Source organism: Schistocerca piceifrons, chromosome 8, assembly GCF_021461385.2.
Source record: "Schistocerca piceifrons isolate TAMUIC-IGC-003096 chromosome 8, iqSchPice1.1, whole genome shotgun sequence".
In the NCBI taxonomy this organism is placed as follows: domain Eukaryota; kingdom Metazoa; phylum Arthropoda; class Insecta; order Orthoptera; family Acrididae; genus Schistocerca; species Schistocerca piceifrons.
Genome location: NC_060145.1, coordinates 241829899 through 241850206, shown reverse-complemented (window position 1 = coordinate 241850206; position 20308 = coordinate 241829899). Strand labels below are relative to the sequence as shown.

Below are 20308 nucleotides of genomic sequence, written 5' to 3'. Positions count from 1 at the left end.
CATTGGCAGAACAAAAACTTTCAAATTCAGCAGAGGTAAATTGTGGACCATTGTCAGACACTAAAACTTCTGGAAGACCCTCAATACAAAAAATTGAAGTCAACACCTGTATAGTTTGTGCAGACGTTGTAGACTGCATGGGCACAACAAACGGAAAAGTACTAAATGCATCTATCACGATGAGCCAACGAGAATTCCAATATGGACCAGCGAAATCAATATGTACTCACTGCCAGGGACCGGCAGGGCATGCCCACTCAAAATAGCGTTGAGGCGGAGCAGCTTGGTGTTCGGCACACGTCGAACAATCTGTAGACATCTGCGTAATCTGCTTATCAATGCCGATCCATGTACAATGACGGCGGGCAAGCTGCTTGGTGCGGACCACTCCCCAATGACCTTGATGCAAGTCGAGAACCTTGGATTGGAGCACCTGGGGAACCACTACACGAAGCTGGTCATTCTCAGTGCGTAACAGCAAAACTCCATGCGAAACAGACAACAGATGACGTTGCGGATAATAGCGACGAACCACAGGATCCGATATGTCCTTTGCCTTGGACGGCCAACCACGCTGAACAAAACGTAATAGTAAACTCAGATGAGGATCCGTAGCTGTCTCACGTGCCACCTGACGATAATCAATCGGAAAATCCCGGAGGGATTGATGCTCATCGGCGTCAATCTGATGGCAAGAGTCGTCAGAGGAATCGAAGACATCATCCGCAGCAATCGGCAATCTAGAAAGCGCGTCAGCGTTTGCATGCTGAGCTGTAGGGTGATACAGTATCTCATACTGGTATTGTGATAACAAAAGAGCCCAATGTTGTAGTCTCTGAGCTGCCCGCTGAGGAACTGGTTTAGACGGATGAAACAGTGACGTCAGGGGCTTGTGATCTGTTACTAAATAGAATCGTCTACCATAGAGGTAGTGATGGAATTTTGTGACACCGAACACAATAGCCAACGCTTCCTTGTCCAATTGGCTATAATTACACTGAGCTTTGTTTAGCAATTTAGATGCGAACGCAATAGGACGTTCGGTGTTACCGACTCGGTGAGGCAACACAGCACCGAGGCCGAAAGAAGAGGCATCACAAGCTAACACCAGAGGCTTGTTAGGGTCGTAATGGACCAGACAACGATCATTCAATAAAGCCTCTTTAAGCTGCTGAAAGGCTGATTGGCAATCAGCTGACCACACAAACGGAACATTCTTACAGCGGAGACAATGCAACGGTGCAGCAATCTGTGATGCATTAGGTATAAACCTAATATAATATGTCAATTTGCCAAGAACTGCTTGCAATTCATGCAGATTGCGAGGGGCGGGCAAATCACGAATAGCTGCTAAATGTGACTGGGAGGGATGAATGCCTTGAGCGTTAATAACATGTCCCAGATACTCTATCTCCGTAAGGAAAAATGAACATTTATCGATGTTGCAATGTAGGCCTGCCTGAGACAACACTTTAAACAAACACTCCAAATTACGGAAATGTTCAGCAGGCGTCCGACCGGACACAACAATATCGTCTAAATAGTTGCAACACGATGGCACATTAGCCAGAAGTTGTGACAAAAAACACTGAAAAACAGCTCGAGCTGACGCACAACCAAAAGGCAAATGCAGAAAACGGAACAACCCCAACGACGTGTTTATGACAAAATACTGTTGTGATTGCTCGTCGAGGGGCAATTGCAAATATGCTTCACGGAGATCAATTTTGGAAAAGAAACGAGCTTCCCCTAACTTATCCATCAGCTCGTCCGGTCTAGGCAAAGGAAAAGAATCAATGACAGTCTGAGGATTAACTGTCGACTTAAAATCAGCACACAAACGTAACTTGCCAGACGGTTTCTTTATAATAACTAAGGGAGAAGCCCACTGGCTCGCTGAAACGGGTTGAATAACACCGTTGTTTTGCCAACGACGAAGTTCATCTTCTACAGGTGCCCGGAGGGCGTGAGGCACTGGACGAGCACGACAAAATCGAGGCTGAGCATTATCTTTTAACATAATATGAGCGGCAAAGTTCGCAGCACAACCTAGTTCGTCTTTAAATATGTCACTGTATCGTTTACACAAATCGGTTATGCTGTCTTGAGGAACAACAACAGAATTAATTTGCAACACATTGTCTTGGATAGACAGGCCAAACAAGTCAAAACAGTCTAATCCGAAAATGTTTACACTGTCTGTAGTGCGGAGCACTGTGAATGAAACTGTTTTTGTATTGCCACGGAATGTGGCTGGCACGCTACATACACCTAACACAGGAATTTGTTCTCCACTATAAGTAGCCAAAGAATGTTTTGCCGCTGAAAGTTTAGGGCGGCTGATAGCCGCATATGTAGCACTATTTATGAGAGTCACAGACGCACCAGTGTCTAATTGAAAATTGAAGGTCTTATCCTGGATGCGTAGCTTCACAAATAGTTTATTACACTGTCTCTGGATCGGTGCAGTGGAGGCGGAAGACACAAAATCAGCGCGTTTAGCGCGTGTTCGCTGCTTACGACAACTCGTGGGTTGGGCGGGTGGAACAACAACTCCCGCTTTACTTGCAGTCTGTACATTACTTTTTACAGCGTGTGAATTACGCTTGGGTCGCATAGCAGAGGGCTGGGTGGGTGGCTTATTGCGAACAAGTTTATTACCCACACGAACCGTGGAAGAGTCTTTAAACGCGACCTTATGGGCAGGCTGGCTTTGAAGAACATGAATATCCATGGGCTGGGCAGCACTAGAATTGTTCTTGCGTTTACGCAAACAAACAGTCTGGATGTGTCCTTTCCTTTGACAAAAGTGACAAACCGCGTTTCTCAACGGGCAACGTTCACGAGGATGAGCAAGAACACACTTAGGGCAAGACTTAACTCTATCATTTTGCACACGCGGCTGACGAATGTGTTTAACATGACGCGGCCGGCTAGTGTTTACAGTCTGACTCTGCCGGTGGGGCCGCGGGCGTGACATAACTTGCTTAGCACAGGCAATTTGAGAAATACATGGCTGATCTAACTCACACTCAGCATAGTCAAAAGTATCTTGGGCTTCAATGATGTTCAGCACAGTCTCTAATGACGGGTCAGGCAACTTTAAGATAGCAGCACGAATACGAGAATCTGCAATGTTTTGAGTAATAGCGTCTCGTAACATGACATCACTGTAGGAAGCTCCACACACACAATTAAATCGGCACTGACGGGTGAGGCCCCGTAAATCTGTTAACCACTGTTTATTAGATTGATGTGGCAGTTTCTTTAATCTGAAGAACTTGAATCTGGCTGCTGCCACATGAACTCACGACTCGAAATACTCAGCAAGCTTGTTAACAACAACGTCATAGTCTAAAGCTTCTGGCTGGGATTCCGGGAACAACTTACAAAGTAGTCGATAGACTTCCACGCCTGCAGTGGAAATTAAATAAAGCTGCCGCTCAGTACCTGTGATTTTGTAGACTGTCATGTGCGCCTGCAACTGCGCAAAATATTCTCGCCATTCTTCTCGTGATGCATCAAAAGCATGGAAAGGTGGTGCTGCCTGTGCTTGTTCCTTTTGTGTTGGAGGATTAGCCGCTTGTTTGGCGATTGCTTCCACCAGACTTTGTATTTGCTGACTCTGTAACAAGATCAACTGTTGTAATTCGGCAGACATAGTGAACACAAATGAAACCAGCCCCCAAAATTTTATCGCTATAATTAGTATAACCAGAAACAAGTTGAACCAGCCCTGCACACGAGTTCGGAAGTCCTCGTCGCCAGTTTTGTGGCGGCGTTCATAGCGACAAACAATTCGCTGTAGAAACGGCTTACGAAGTCACCGCCACACTTTTAATAGCGGGCCGACCGGTCCGCTGGAACAGTGAACAGAAAGATGAAAACCCAAACACTGATTAAATAAAAGTCGGTACTTATCTTTATTAACGAAGATACAGAAACAGTAGTGAACTCCGTGTCTACAGAAATCTGTCTAGTTTGAGTCGGAGCGGCTAGGTCAGCGTCGGCTGACGACAAACAACAACTCTGCTGCGAAGAACACACAACTGACTAGCAAGTACACAATTCGGTGGCGAGTATACAACTGAGTGGCGAATACAGAACTGTCCTAGCGCTCGCGACTCCAGCGCTTAAGAAGCCAGAAGCCAGCGGTGGCGCGCGCAGACTTGCGGCGATTTCCTGTCTCGCTGGCGCTGCTTATGCGGACGGCATCCGGACTTTGATGCTGCTAACCTTTTGGCAGTGGGCTCAGGTGGCATTACTTGCTAGGATATAACAGGTTGATTTTATGTTGCCCATATTTGGCAATTCTGTGTATATCCAGTCACGTGGAAGTGGGCTGCATCTGTCCATAAAATCTTCCACAGGCAATCGTTGTCCACTTTCATGCAAGCAAGAAATTCTGAAGGAAAGGTCTCTCCTGCTGGCAGGTCAACAGGAAGCAACTCGTGCACATGGGTAATTTTGAATGGAAAGAAAGAAGAATGTTTTGTAGGATTTTGTGCATGGTGCTCACAGGTATGTCCAATGTTCCGGGAATTCTCCATGCGCTATACGTTTGCACACCACCACTCATCTCCTCCTGCATAGCTGTGGCCACTGCTTCCACTGACGTTGAATCAATTCGTTTCCTCCCTCTACCTCTCCAAAAGAATCCATCTTTTTGAATCTCCAAATGATTTTCTTCAGATCCACGGCAGTCATCGGACCAATGCCTTTTTTCAAACCCTCCAGCGTCCAGAAAGTCTGCAGAGTGACATGTGCACAGTCATCATTCTTGTAATACAGCTTTACAAGCAGAGCGCAATCCTGGATTAAGACAGTCATGGCAAACATTGCAGAGGTGAAAGGAGGAAAGGACATGTGTCTGGCATATTTATACCAACTTCAATGGGTCGTACACATGACAGGTGTTTTCATTTACGTATTCTGACACATACAACACCATCTATTGATCGATTTTCACACTATTTTTTTTCTTCTGTCATACGTTTTCCCCCTTCTCCATTGCAATTTGACACCATTGTGACCAACAGTGTTTTGAAAGTTTAACTTTAATTATAATTATAATTAAGTTTAACTTTAATTATAATCTCCCTGTACTTTGAATATTGGTTGTTTTGTTTGGAACATACAATTCTCAAACATGGTCCTCCATCATTAAACCTTGAGAACAATTTGTGATATGCTAAACTCAAAAGTATGTCTGTTTAGTAAAACTACAACATTAAGTAAAACTGTATTGAAAGAAAAACTATAATGGCTAATAATACTATAACAAGCTCTTCTAAAACCACAAGTAATGAATGGGTACAATGTACTTCCTAGTATGGTATTAATTTCCGTAATGTACTTAACTGCCCATTGCAAATATGATTAAATAGGCATGATGCTTTTAGAGACATAAAAAGTAACACACCTTCTATAGAAACATCAGTTACAACAAGTGCAGCAATTATCAAAAAAATTATAATACGTCCATTGTTTGGCCTCCATCTGAAGCAAGTATACATCATGTCTTTCACCATTCCACACTGAAAGAGTTCCCCAAAACAGCAGAAATGTGGACAGCTTTGTGTATTCCTGGCCTGTAAAATCACAGAGAAGGTATTTTTTTTTCAAATTTTCCATAACTTAATGTCTCACAAACAGAACAACAGGAAACAAGAAGACAACACTAGATGAATTTAGTGTCACAATTAAGAGCCAAGGAAAATGAGAGTTAAAATAGTCATGTCACATGTTCAATAAATAAGTTACTAATGGATACACATATTAAACAAATAAAAGTATATATTTGAAAAATTACTTTCTGTCTCTTCATGGCCTCCTTGTACATTAAATCATTTGTCTCTTCATTTCATATGCCCTTGAAGCACACAGAGATCTCCTCTTGTACAGTTTCACTGTCTTGCAATAACATGCATTCAAAATATTAGATGGATTTTGATTTTACTCATGATGGATACGAGATTGTTGTTGTTAAACTCAATGTTAAAATGTAGGCTCAACCACCATTCTGTGAGATACATTCCAATATTAGTGGCGTTATCTCACTGGCACTTATTGGCAATCATTTCAGAATTTAACTGATTTATGAACTTCTCTTTGGAGGCACCTGTGGCATAAGTCCTCACAGTTCACCAATACATCTAAGAGCTACAAGTTAACTGACTCTAGTCAAGACAACCATTTCTCATAGTAGCTGAACGTCCACTGTGACAGAATTTCATCCCTAAACTTTTTCAGGAGGAGCTTGCTCTCCTCCTTACTTCCAGCTAATGACAAATAGCACTCTTACTACTCCATGCTTTGATTTACCACAAAGGATGTGATCTCAGCTAAACAGTATAGGAACCATGTGAGAGAGATGAGCAAAAATGTTGCAGAAAGAGGGAGTGGAGAATGAGAGGGATGGGGGGGAGGGGGGGCAAATGACCTCATAAAAGTATGACTGTGGTGTGGAGAAACAGATCCTGAAACAAATCCAACAGTGTCCAGTAAGAGCATATCTTGCTGCTCATGCAGACTTCCTGATGATGAATGAAAATTGTGTTGTTTTTATGTTAAATTTAGATTTAAATTTCCTATTTAATATTTTTACCTGTGTTCTGCTTTCTCTCTTTCTGAAAAAGTATAGCTGTAATAGCTACATGATAAATAAATAATTATTTGGATTGTTAGGAAGTTGTTCACATGAGATATATTGCATAATTGGATCACACAAATGGAAGTTGCTGTATTATTAGCAGTACAAGGAAAAGCATGGTCATTCATGATCAATATCCCTGTAGTGAAAGGGTCTGATCATTTCCAACAAACAATCTTAAAGAGTTTCCTGGTAATGTTAAAGTACAAGATGGTATTAGAACACGTTCTAAAGGCTGGAACGCTGTGAGCTGGATGCCTTTTTTTAGTCTCATATGACTGAACATCATATTCATCATGAATGGTCTTTAATTCCGCAGGATGCGCAAATGTATTGGTATGTTTAACATCACTCATGTCCAGTGAGCACACATGCCGTGGAAGAATTGTTGATGTAGCTAGCTACTCAAGTGAATTTCTTTAACAGGTGAAAATAAGGCTATCCAGTGATAATCATATCCTCTGTCTCTGTTAACTTAGTCATCTGTACCAGTAGACTCCAACTGCCTTGACTGTTTACTGTTTGCATTGTGACACAAATTACGAATGAGTAGCTTCCACTACTCTCAGGAATAATGGAACTTTGTTTAATACTGGGCTAACTAAGCATGTACATAATGTACTAGAAGTGCTTGGACTTTATCAGGAACTATCTCATGTTAATTTCTGTTTTGGCCCATATAAAGTTCCACCAAGAGATATTACTGTTTGGTTTCACAGATTAACAGACAATTTAAATTTTTTGTTACAGAAGTTTATTTATCTTCAGTAAATGCTGTTGGACCTTAGAAAGGGTTTCAACTCTGGCAATGAGATGGTTGTAGTTTTGATTTACCAAGTCCTGCTTTGGATGCTAAATTGAGCTGTGGCAGTAGCAGCTAGACAAGCATCAGGAACTCACACATTTAACTACACAATAGTTCAATGCGGATTCAGTCACAGGCACTTTCAGCCATCCCAGAACATCAGTCATTTAACAAGGCTCAAGAAGACTTGAGAAAAATATAAAAGATACCTTGCATTGCATGACCGGCTGTGTCCTGATCACCAAAAATGCCTTTTTTACTATCTGCAAATCCACAGTTATATTACTTGGTTCATAATTAACTCCACTGTCTGGCCCATCTGTATTACTGTTGTCTGAATTATTCTCTTTATCAAATATTCTCTTTATCACCAGATTATATTGTCAACAGAATGCATGTGGTAGTGGCAAGGTTTGAATTGTTATTGCCTTGGATTGTGGAGTATCAGAGGCTGAGATGAAAATGTAAAACCCCATGTGAGTGGAGTAAATTACACATGGATAGCCTATGTGATGTAGTCATTCATTTATCCCCTGATAAGGATGTCTGCATACAAACCTTCAGACTGTCTGACCCCTCTCTGCCAGAAGGGCAGTAAATTGCAAGTTAATTTGTAGTACCGCAAACAGCTTATCAAACTTTCTCAGCAGACTTTGATATTTTACATGTCGTCCAGAGCCGTAATGGTACAGCACAGTGAGTTGCTGTTAAAGAGTCTCTAATGGTAAATAAATTCCATACAGCAGCAGTTACCTGGTCACATTCTCTGGAATCCTGGGCTACTACCAGGCATCAACTGGAGTGATACACTTTATTTCCAAGTTGCCCAGATTGTTTTTCCTTGCATCACAGACACAAATGTACAAATTATGAGGATGAGTGTCATAAGTGTTTGCACAGATGTGACATTGCAGAAGTATGCCACAGCATGGCAGCATCAATCCCAGACAGTTCAAATTAATAACATTTCAGGCAGTGATCAGGTGCTAGTATTGCATAAAATTTTGTTACATGCAGCAGAGCTAGACATTACAGTGACTTTTTTGTTGAATACTGGTGCATCAGCTTCAATCATAAACCTGTATATGTACTTTAGTAATGATGTTCCCTCGCTCAGTGAAGTGCAATCAAAGCTGTGGACATACAGCCATATTACTTAGGTTATGTGCAACTGATGCCCATTTACAATAAGGCGTTTCTGGCAGATCTTTCAATCAAGAACATTTGACTTTGATGCATATTTCGCCACTGGATTTGCGTTACACCATGAAGTGCACTCAGCTGGTCATTGATACCGTGTGTTGTCATTGATATACTTTGTACAAAATTTGCACCACTATTTGAAACATTTATGGTGAAAGCAATTGAATTTCAGGTCCACATTGTCTTAAGGCAAATATGAGACTTTTTAAAGCTTACCTGATTCTGTTGGCCATTAAAGGTAAGTTGAGACTGAACTAGATAGACTAGAATGACAAGAAGTTCTCTCCCCATTTTCTATAGTCATTGGCCTTCACTGTTAATGGTGGCTAGGAGACCTTGAGGGCTCTCTATGTTACTGTGGACACTTTAAGGAAACTATTAATACTCATGCAGACACTGATCTTATCCTTTGCCTCATCCAAATGAGCTTTCTTCTAAGATTTCATGAAGAATATTTTTGTCTTTTCAGAATCTGATCTAGTAAAGGTTTAGTGCCAGCTGCCTGTTGATGAGGGCTTATGGAAGATTTCAATCTTGAACATATCATTCAGCCTGTATCAATACAGGGCTGTTCAAAAAGAAGGAATAGATTTCAAACATTTATTGCTTCCAAACTAAAAAAGATAGAAACACAATTCCATCATTCTTGAAAAGAGAAAAGTTCAAATTTTTATGCATTCAGTGTGAGTACCATGTGTTACACAACAAACATCAAAATGGTGGCTCATTTCCTGCCACAAATGAAGCAGCTGGTCTCTCATTATTGAGTTCATTGTTTCAACAATGCGATATCACAGACTTTCCAGACTGTCAAGCATAGAGGGGTTAAAAATGCAATCTTTTATGTAATCCCAAAGATGAAAGTCACAATGTGTGAGGTCTGGAAACCTGGGAGGCCACTGGTGATGAAGTTCTTCTTCTCATCCTCCTCTTCCAATCCAACGTCCTGGAATGGTGTCATCCAGGTAACATCAGAATGCTTAGAGAAATGAGGTGGGGCACAATCTGGAATGAAGATGAAGTCATCTGAATCATCCTCAAGTTGAGGAAATAACCAGTTTGAAGCATGACTAGATAGGTTAGTCCTGTCACAGTTTCCTCCATGAAGAAGAACACAACAGTATCAATGTGGCTGTGATTGGAACATCTTCCCAGACTGCTCAAATTTTAAACTGTTGTCTATTCAGGAATATTGGAATTATGGTGCTACCTTTTATAATTTGGAAGATATAAATGTTTGAAATCTGTTCCTTATTTTTGAATATCCCTGTATAACAGCTTGCCTTTTTGGGTGATTAGGTTCTCACTACATTCCCTTTCTTTCTTTTTTTTTTTTTTTTTTTTTTGAACAAATTATTGCAGAGATGTATAAATTGTCTCAACAATGTCTTGATCACTGGTCACACAACAGAAGAACATTTGCGCAATCCACATCTTGTTCCTGTGGCCCTTGCACAGAGAAGCTTTACGTGCAACTTTTTCAAATGTGCCTTCTTTCAACTGTGGCCACTTATGTAGATTGTAGCCTGAGTGAAGAGGGCCTATGGAACACAAATGAACATGTAGAGGCTATTCCAATGTGCTTGTGCCTAAATCTGTTAAGGATCTTAAGCATTTATAGAAAAAGTGAAATACAATGTGTGATTTATTCACCAGCCGGACTTCACAGCCTAATTGAAAAATTGTCTCAATAAAAAATGGAGTCTCTTTTCAATGATCCAAAAAGCCCAATAGTGAAATACTACATGATTTATTCACCAGCTGGACTTTGCAGCCCAACTAACAAACTGTCTCAGTAAAAATGGAGTCCAGTTTCAATGGTCCAAAGAGTGTCACTGTGATTTGCAGAAGTTAAAATTGGCCCTCCAATCAGCACCTTGCCTTATGGCTTGACAGCCCTCCCTGCCATTGATGTTGGCACAGATGAATACCCACATGGTTTTGGCTCTCTCCCATGTTAATGGACAGTACACTTACTCTAGCTCATGACATTATTAATCAGATCATAAACGAAGTGTTGGCTATCATTTTTGGTATCCTCAAATTTGTCATTTTTTAATAATATTTCACTTTTTCTATAAATACTTCTTGTAGATTCTTAGTGGATTTAGGCACAAGAACATTCTGAATAGCCTCTACATTTTTTTTGCTGTCACTCAGTTTACAACCTAAACAAGTGGCCACAGTTGAAAGAATTCATATCCAACCATAAACTTCTGTTGTCATTATCTGGCCCTAAGGCAAAATTGCCAGAGCTTGTGGAACATTGCATTTATCAATTGGCTCTCAATTTCACAAATTTTCAATGTTTCATTCACTATTATCATTCTAACGGCATGTTCTTTCTTAGCTTCAAGCAGGCCATGATCCAAAATTTGACCCCAAGGAGACAGCTTAATTTCAGTTAGATAAGTACCCTCCCAATTCCTGTGACAGCCTGGAGGTGCAACCCGCTGCTCCAACGGGTCTTGGGTCTTGAAATATGTCCAGTAACATGGCCTAACAAGTTCTCAGATAACCACCTGGCATTCATCACCCCCCCCCCTCTCCCCTCCAAGAGCACCAGGTTTTGCAATGTGTGGTGCTGCTAGTGATAGTGCTGTACGGTGACACCATGTACTCAGCGATGTTATGTGCTGCAGTTCATGCATTGACCCCAGTGAGGGATTGCAACAATGAGGCAACTGGAAAGCCACTGTATCTACCGGCCTTATATGGGCAACAATGTTGTATGGGTAGTGCAACAGTATACTGTCTGCCAGGCATATCAACTGGCCTTACCAAATTCATGCTGATTTCATGGGATGTTTAATGGGATCCTAGTGTTTAACTGTTGTGAACTCCTTTCACTTCCCATATTTCAGCTGCCTCCACCAGACAACATGGTGGGAGCCTTCTAGTGGATATTTGCAATAGGAGGGGCGCTCTCCTACAGGTGACCTACAATGGTTCCCAATTCACGTTGGCTCATTTGCACCCACAATGGAATTACACACCTTACCCCATACTCTTTCCATTCAGCTTCAAACAGACGGGCAGAATGGTTTGTATACAATTTCAAAGTAATTATGTTTGAAACTGTTGCCTATGGCTAGCATCCTTGACTAGTTATCAAACAGTCCTGTGTCCTGGGTTTGAACCTCACCACTGCTTAAATTTTGAATAAAAATCATCAGCAGTGGCAGCCAAAGATTTCCTGCATAAGAAGTCACTGTTGTTCTGCCAATGGCTCTGTCAAAGAGGGCAGAGGAGTGGACAGAGGTTCAGGGCAGCCCCTTACCCTTGGGGTGGAAAACTGCCCCTAAAAGGTGGAAGAATCTGAAATGATCAATGGCATGAGGATGCAGAAGGCTATGAAAACCATTGCATTAGAGCCACATAATGTGCATCCACAGGATATGTGGCCTCTAATTGAAAAAGTATCTTGATGATCTCTCCACTGGCAAAAGATTCCAGACTTGTCCCCCATTCAGATCTGCTGGAGAGGCTGTCAAGGGGGAAATGACCATCAGAAAAAGACTGAATAACCAATGAAAGGGTATCATTCTATGAATCAGAGCATGGAATGTTTTAAGCATGGTAGGGAAGCTAGAAAATCTGAAGAGGGAAATGCTAAGGGTCACTCTAGATATAATGGGGGTCAGTGAAGTGAAATAGAATGAAGACCAGGATGACTGATCAAATAAGTATAGGGTAATATCAACAGCAGCAGAAAATGTTGTAATGGGACTAGGATATGTTACGAATAGGAAGGTACAGTATATAGTGAGTTACTGTGAACATTTCAGTAATACAGTTGGTGTTATCAGAATCGACAACAAATCAAAACTGACAACAATAGTTCAGGCATACATGCTGACATCAGAGGGAGAGGATGAAGAGATAAGGAAAGTGTATGAGGATTCTGAATGGATAATTCAATATGTAAAGGGAGATCAAAATCTAATAGTCCTGGGGGACTGGATTGCAGTTGTAGGGGAAAGAATAGAAGAAAGGATTATTATAGAACATGGGGAAGGCAGTAGAAATGAGAGAAAGACTAATTTCTGCAATAAATTTAAGCTAGTAATGGCAAATACTCTGGTTAAGAATAACAAGAGGAGGTGGTACACTTCAAAAAGCCAGGAGATACGAGGAGATTTGAGTTATATTACACTAGGGTTAGGCAGAGATTCCGAAATCAGATATTGGGTTGTAAGGCATACTCATGAGCAAATATAAACTCAGATCACAATTTAGTAATGATGAAGAGTGGACTGAAGTTTAAAGAGACAAGTCAGCAAGAATCAGTGTGCAAAGGACTGGGATACATAAGTTTAAGGAATGAAGAGATATGCTGGAAGTTCTCTGAGTCTGTTGATACTGTGATAGTGAGTAGCTCAGCAGGCAGTTCCAGTTGAATATCTCCAAAAAGAACAATCACAAAAGTTGGTAACAGAAGAAATACTTCAGCTGCTCGATGAAAGAAAGAAGTACAAAAAAGTTTAGGAAAACTGAAGAATACAGAAATACAAGTCACTTAGGAAATAAATAAAAGTATGTGCATGGAAGCTAAGATAAAATGCCTGCATAAAAATGTGAAGAAATCAAAAAAGAAATGATAGTTGAAAGGACTGACTCAGCATACAGAAAAGTTAAAACAACATATGGTGAAATTAAAAGCAAGGGCAGTAACATTAAGAGTGCAATGGGAATTCCACTGTTATATGCAGAGGAGAGGGTGGATAAGTGGAAAAAGAGCACTGAAGACCTCTATGAAGGGGGGACTTGCCTGATGATTTGATAGAAGAAGAAACAGGAGTAAAAAGGGAAGAGATAGCAGATACAGTATTAGAACCAGAACTTGAAAGAGATTTGGATGACTTAAAATCAAATAAGGCAGAATGGGTAGATAACATTCCAGCAGACTTTATGAAGTCATTGGGGAAAGTGGCTACAAAAGGACTATTCACATTGATGTGTAGAATGTGTGAGACAGGTGATATACCATCAGACTTTTGGAACAACATGATGCACATAATTCCAAAGACAGAAAGATCTGACAAGTGCAAGAATTACTGCACAGTCAGCTTAACAGCTCATGCATCCAAGTTGCTGACAAGAATAATATACAGCAGAATTGGAAAAAAACAGAATCTGTTAGATGAGCATCAGTTTGGCTTCAGAAAAGGTAAAGGTGCCAGAAAGGCAGTTCTGATACTGTGGCTGATAAGTGAGGCAAGCCTGAAGAAAAATGTTCCATGTGTAATGGATTAAGAACAGAACATAGGCAGCAAAGATTAAACAAGTGACAAAGTCATAATATTGGATTTATTATTACCCACCACTTACACAATTTGTTTGATATGAGCACCAAAGATGCCAACAAGATGTTGCATCCATAAAATCACATGATCAATAGTTGCTCTGAGTAACTAGTTCTTGTTTACTGATCTTCAGATCAGGTAGGGGAGTGAATGTGTCCCTGATAAATGCATTCTTTTAGATATTCCCATAGCCAAAAGTCACACGGATTCAAATCAGGTGATCTTGCAGGCCATGCATCTGGGAAACCTCTGGAGGTAACATGTTTGTGGAAGGTTGCATTAAGCAGATCTTTCACTGGGTGACCCTCATGAGATGTTGCTCCAGCTTGCATGAAAGCAGTAGTTTCCACACAGCTGTGCTCCTCCAAAGCAGGAATCATGTGTTGCACAAGGAGGTCTCAATAACATGCAGACATTACAGAACATCTGACAGGCCTTCTGGGTATATTCTCTTCAAAGAAGGATGGACTGAGAATAAAGGTGCATGTAATCCACACCACACAGACACAAATGGTGAGTGCAATGGCTGTTTGTGCACAAAATGTGGTTTAATATTACCCCAGATGCAGCAGTTCTGTGTATTCATTACATCCTTCAGTGTAAAATGTGCCTCGTCTCTCCATAAAATATTGCCTAGCCACACGTCATCTTTGATCCATCCCAGAAGCCGAAGAGCACTTTCTAAACATTGTTGTGAATCATGTGGTTTTAGTTGCTACACTGTCTGGAACTTGTACAAGTACCAGCATAAAATAGACTGCAAAGCTTTCCATAATGCACATCATCATGAAACTCCACTACATGGGTCATGGGATGCATGGTCATTTACAGCAACAGCAACTTTGTCAATAACTTCGACTGGTATAGGATGCCTTCCTCTTCCAGGTGCCATACTAAGCTAGCACATTTTCAAATTTCATCATCATCATCTTCCATAAACCATTTAATATCACTGGGCATCTTCTCAGACCATTAAGTCAGCAGTAATCTCTTAATGCAGTATCGTAACTGTTGCTGTTCACATAACACAGTTTTGCTAACAATGAATGATCTCTCTCTCCATAGCCATACTGTTCACTCACATTATGGCTGATCAAATGTCCATCAGGCAAACAGTAAACAGAGCCAGATTTGCACCTAGCTGTCACAACTGGAACTAATTTGTTTTCCAGCATAAACTGGTCCCAAAAAAATGTACAAGCATATCCATGAAGTTTCACTGCTGTACGATAATTACAACCCGCAATAGATCTCTGTGAGTAGTTGCAGTTTAATTATAACTGGTCAGTACTGTCTGTGCGCAATATGGCAAATTGCATTCATCTTGAGGGACAGAAGAAGTAAAGTATTACTTGAGGCAGAACTCCGAGTCTGTGTGCACTGTTTGATTTTATTGAGTTATATGTTACACTGATTAGTCAGTTGGTGATCATAATAAGAGGTGAGATGTTGATTAGTCAATTGGTGATCACAATACATGGTGTGTTTTCAAATACTCTCCATAATCCACAATGGGGATATTGACTGATCAGCCAGAACATTATGATCACCGACGTACTATCGATACGATAGCAGTGTTACCTGGTGAGGAATGACTACTAGTCAGACACATGCATGGTGCACATATTATCAGTGAGTGTGTGCCTGTGTGTAGACTGTGGAAGGCCTGTGATTTATCTGATTTGACCAAGAGCAGATTGTGATGGCCCAGAAACTTGGCATGAGCATTTTGGAAAAAGCTCGACTTGTTGGGTGTTCAAAGAGTGCTATGGCGAGTGTCTTCAACACAAGTCGAAGCCAAGGTGAAACCACATCCACATATCATGGGATTGGGCAGCTACACCTCATTACAGATATTGGAGATCTTAGGCTGGCAGACTGGTAAAACATGACATGTGGTGAACTGTGGCAAAGCTAACATCAGACTTTAATGCTGGGCAGAGTACAAGTGTGTCTGAACACACAGTGCACTGAACACTTGTATTGATGGGCCTCAACAGCCAACGAACCAGGCATGCATCTTCCAGGGGGGACAGCTACCAACATATGCACTATGGGATGGAGACAAGTTGGCAGCATCTCCATTATGCTCCGGGCAACATTCACATGGCCCTCCATGGGTCAAGAGGAGCTTGTGCAAGGAACCATGCATGTGCCAATGTTAATATCATGACACTGACAACTATAACTGAAATGGGTGCGTGACCATCTGCACTGGATACTGGCACAGTGGCAAAGCATTGCAAGGTCTGATGAATCCTGATACCTTCTTCATCATGCTGATGGGAGAGAGCAAATCCGATGTCTTCCAGGGGAATAGCTCCTGATACCTCTACTGTGGGACAGAGACAAACTGGCAGCCACTCCATTATGCTCTGGGGAACATTCACATGCACACCCATGGGTCCAGTGGAGCTCATACAAGGTACCATGATGGCCAAGGCGTATCATATATTGGTTGTAGATCACATACACCCCTTCACGATGATCATGTTTCCTGATGGCAGCGGCTTTTTTCAACAAGATAATGTGCTGTCTTACAAGCCCAGGTGTGTGATGGAATGTTTTGAGGAACACAGTGACAACTTACAATTGATATGCTGGGCCCCCAACTCACCAGATCTGAACCCACTCGAACAAATCTGGTATGTGATCGAACATGGTGTCAGAGCTCATCACCACCCCCTCTCCAGAATTTTCGGGAATTAGGTGACTTGTGTGTGTATATGCAGTGCCGTATCTCCAGCAATCTACCGAGGTCTCATTGCTTCCATGCTATGAGGCAGTGGTGCTGTTATCTGTGCTGAAGGTGGACATTAGGTAGGTGGTCATAATGTTCTGGGTGATCAGAGCATATCATGTACTAGCATGTGGCAATAGCCTGTCTGATAATAGTATAAATGTCAAAATTGTCCAATAATACATTATTTAATGAAGAGGCAGCCTTACTGCAAGTGACTACATTTTAAAATGCAGGAATTAACTAAAATATGGGCCAACAGAGGTGAGAATTGCAAATATTTACAACATATTTAACTATATACACGTGGGTATAGTCTGACAGATCTATTGCAGTGCTTTCCATCTGAACAATTACAGCACTCCAGCATGGCAGCAGTACCATGATGTATCACAGTGTAGGGTGCACGGTACAGTTACTTGGAGTTGTCAAAAGCACAGCTGAGGTGTTCTGCAAGGGCCAGGTGAGAGGCAGACACATGTCAATACCAGATTTTGGTGCAACTGGCCCTTCCAACATACTAGTTATGTGAGTACATGTGATGCCAGTATTTGATGTGTGTTACTTATCTTATGATATCATTTATGATATAAAGAAGAATTAATGATACATTATTTTAAAGAATATGGTACGCTACACTTTTTGAAACCAAATATTTATTAGTACCATGTAAATATACAGTGTTTCTATTAGGGTCAAGAATAAGGTAGCAGAGAAATCTTGGAAATCAACCTAGGCTAATACATACAGGTAGGGGTGTCAGATAAAAGAGATTGCTGAGACATATCTTCTGATGCTCCTACCTTTGTCAGCAACATCATATGGTAATGAGAAAATAAATTTTATTACAATTTTATGAACAATCTCTTTCATTAATGAAAGATGTCAGCTACATGTTATAACATTGTGGCACCTGCTAGGTTACTATCATACACACTACACATTATTTACAGAATATACATTTTATATAATTTGTTAGGTTACTTTCAACCTACTAATGTTTTGATATTTAAAATTGTTCTTAGAATGACATGCCACTTTATCTGTCAGTAATAACTTTTCATCATTGCTAATAATTTAGGCAAATCATGTAATAACACAAATTATATTTTTATTAGTTATTATAAACCAACAAGTAGTTACAGGAAATTCAGCCTGTGAGTAAATAAGGACCAGCTTGAACCAGACAAGGGACTCAGTTTTCAACTATGCCAGAAGTGGGAGCTGCATTATTCTGCATGGCATTTTGGATACACATTTCTGTTTTGACTCAGAGTTATTCACAATCATGCTCTCAGTGTTTATGAAAATGTCACAGTTGTGTCACTCTACATGATGATTTCAAGAATTGTGGATGCTGGTTGCATGTTAAGTCCCTTTACATAACCAAACTTATTTGTCAAATTCACATTTATCTATCCATGTACTTGTCAAACTAGTTTGTACCCAATCCAACAAGTTTGTCAATTTAACCCCATTTCTGAAGTGGACACTGTTCATGTACACTGTATTTTGACACTAGTAATATGGCACCAAATGCAGATAAAGCATTTCAAGCATTCTCTCTGGCACTGTGTTTAAAGAAGGAGCAAACAAGACACTGATCCAGTGAATGGCTTCAAATGAGAGAGAAATAGAGCTGTGAAACACTGTCACAGGAAATAATTACGCCAGCTTTCCCTGAATGGAAAGTAAAACTTTTAATAACTTCTTTAGAGTTACTTTGCTCTCAAGTTGAGAAAGAAGTTACAAATATACAAAAATGTATTCTTTTTGCTCGGTCCTCTAATGACAAGTTATTGAAATATGACAGTGTGGGTGTATATGGCCTAAACCATCCATGGAAGAACCTGAGGGCTTCAATTTCTTAAAAATTTTATTGAAGCATCACTTGTACATTGTGCATACAATACTGATTTTCTTCCTAACCTTTTCCTGCATAATATATGGCTGGGAAAGATGTGACAAATCTACCATTTTGGTAACTGCTAGTGCTATTTTGTTTTTATTGTTCATCATAATTTCTGTTGTTGCACAGAAACTCATGATACAGTGAAATAAATTGTAATAAAACTTTTCACTAAACATATATGATGAAACATCAATACAAGCAATGTCGCCATTTTGTCAAATTTCCTGTCACTCAAAATGTTTCTCAAACATGGTCCATATTTGATAAACATGTCAAACAGCACCATAAACATCCAGATCTTTGAGAAACTTATCAAAGTTTGACAACTTGTTTGATCATGTATGGGCATCTTTAGAAGTTTTCATGAGTTAGCCGCAGCAAACTCTACAATGAATCAATATCTAATCCCGAAGTTGTGGTGAACTCATTCAACAATTTCTTTACAAGCATAGCTGAAAAACTGGTCCAAAATAATCCTAACACAAATTACCAACCAGCAAACCAAAAATATCACACATGTGCAGAGTCAATTTTCATTACCAAAGTCACTGAAAATGATGTTGCAAAAGCCCTCAGAGAGTTAAAAAATTCATATTCAGCTGGAATTGATGGTATCCCAGCAGCTGTAATCAAAAATTGTGAACACACAATTGCTGAACCATTAACTCACCTCTGTGACTGTTCTTTACAGGCAGGTATCTTCCCTGAAGCTCTGAAACTTTCCAAAGTAATTCATGTCTTCAAAAAAGGTGATAATAAAGCTATGAATAACTACAGGCCTATCTCAATCTCATCCTGCTTTTCTAAAGTTTTTGAAAAAATGATGTCCAAAAAAATGATGGACTTCATTGAAAAAAAAAAGATTTACTAAGCTTAGCTCAACATGGGTTCAGAAGCAACAAATCTACTGAAACTACAGTATATGATTGCATAAATACGCTTTTAGAACTTTTAGATAGAAAACAACCCATAACAGGCATATTTCTGGATCTGTCAAAGGCTTTTGACACTGTTGACCACAAAATATTACTGGAAAAATTAGAACGCTACGGTATCAGAGGAACTGAAAACAACTGGATTGCTACATTCCTTGCCCGCATCTCGTGGTCGTGCGGTAGTGTTCTCGCTTCCCACACCTGGGTTCCCGGGTTTGATTCCCTGCGGGGTCAGGGATTTTCTCTGCCTCGTGATGGCTGGGTGTTGTGTGATGTCCGTAGGTTAGTTAGGTTTAAGAAGTTCTAAGTTCTAGAGGACTGATGACCATAGATGTTAAGTCCCATAGTGCTCAGAGCCATTTGAACCATTTTTTGCTACATTCCTAACCAATCGGATGCAGAGAGTCAGCATGAAATATACTAATAGGCAAAGCAACTCAATAACCGAAATACTATCAAGTAATAAAACTGTAAAGCAAGGTGTTCGACAGGGCTCAGTACTGGGACCCCTACTTTTCCTCCTGTATATTAATGACTTGAGCCTGAATGTTGATGCACACAAAACAATAATATTTGCTGATGACACAACTGTACTCCTCAAAGGGGAGAATACAGAGGCTGTGCAAAAAGCTGTGAACTTGGCTACGGATCAACTCAGCAACTGGGCAAAAATCAACAGATTAACTATCAACACCAGAAAGACAGCTTCCATGAACTTCCACACAACACAAAATGCAAATTCCTCTCAGCCATCT

The 20308-nt window shown here is 40.5% G+C and overlaps 1 protein-coding gene across 2 annotated transcripts in view; it reads right to left on the bottom strand.

Moving 5' to 3' along the window:
• The window catches only part of LOC124711250 (proton-coupled folate transporter-like), a 165761-nt gene that overhangs the window by 66220 nt on the left and 79233 nt on the right, over positions 1-20308 (bottom strand). For both annotated transcript variants that reach the window (XM_047241221.1, XM_047241220.1), the window contains one exon: positions 5423-5591. In XM_047241221.1, coding sequence (XP_047097177.1) covers positions 5423-5591 — 169 coding nt within the window. The remainder of the gene's footprint in view (positions 1-5422; positions 5592-20308) is intronic.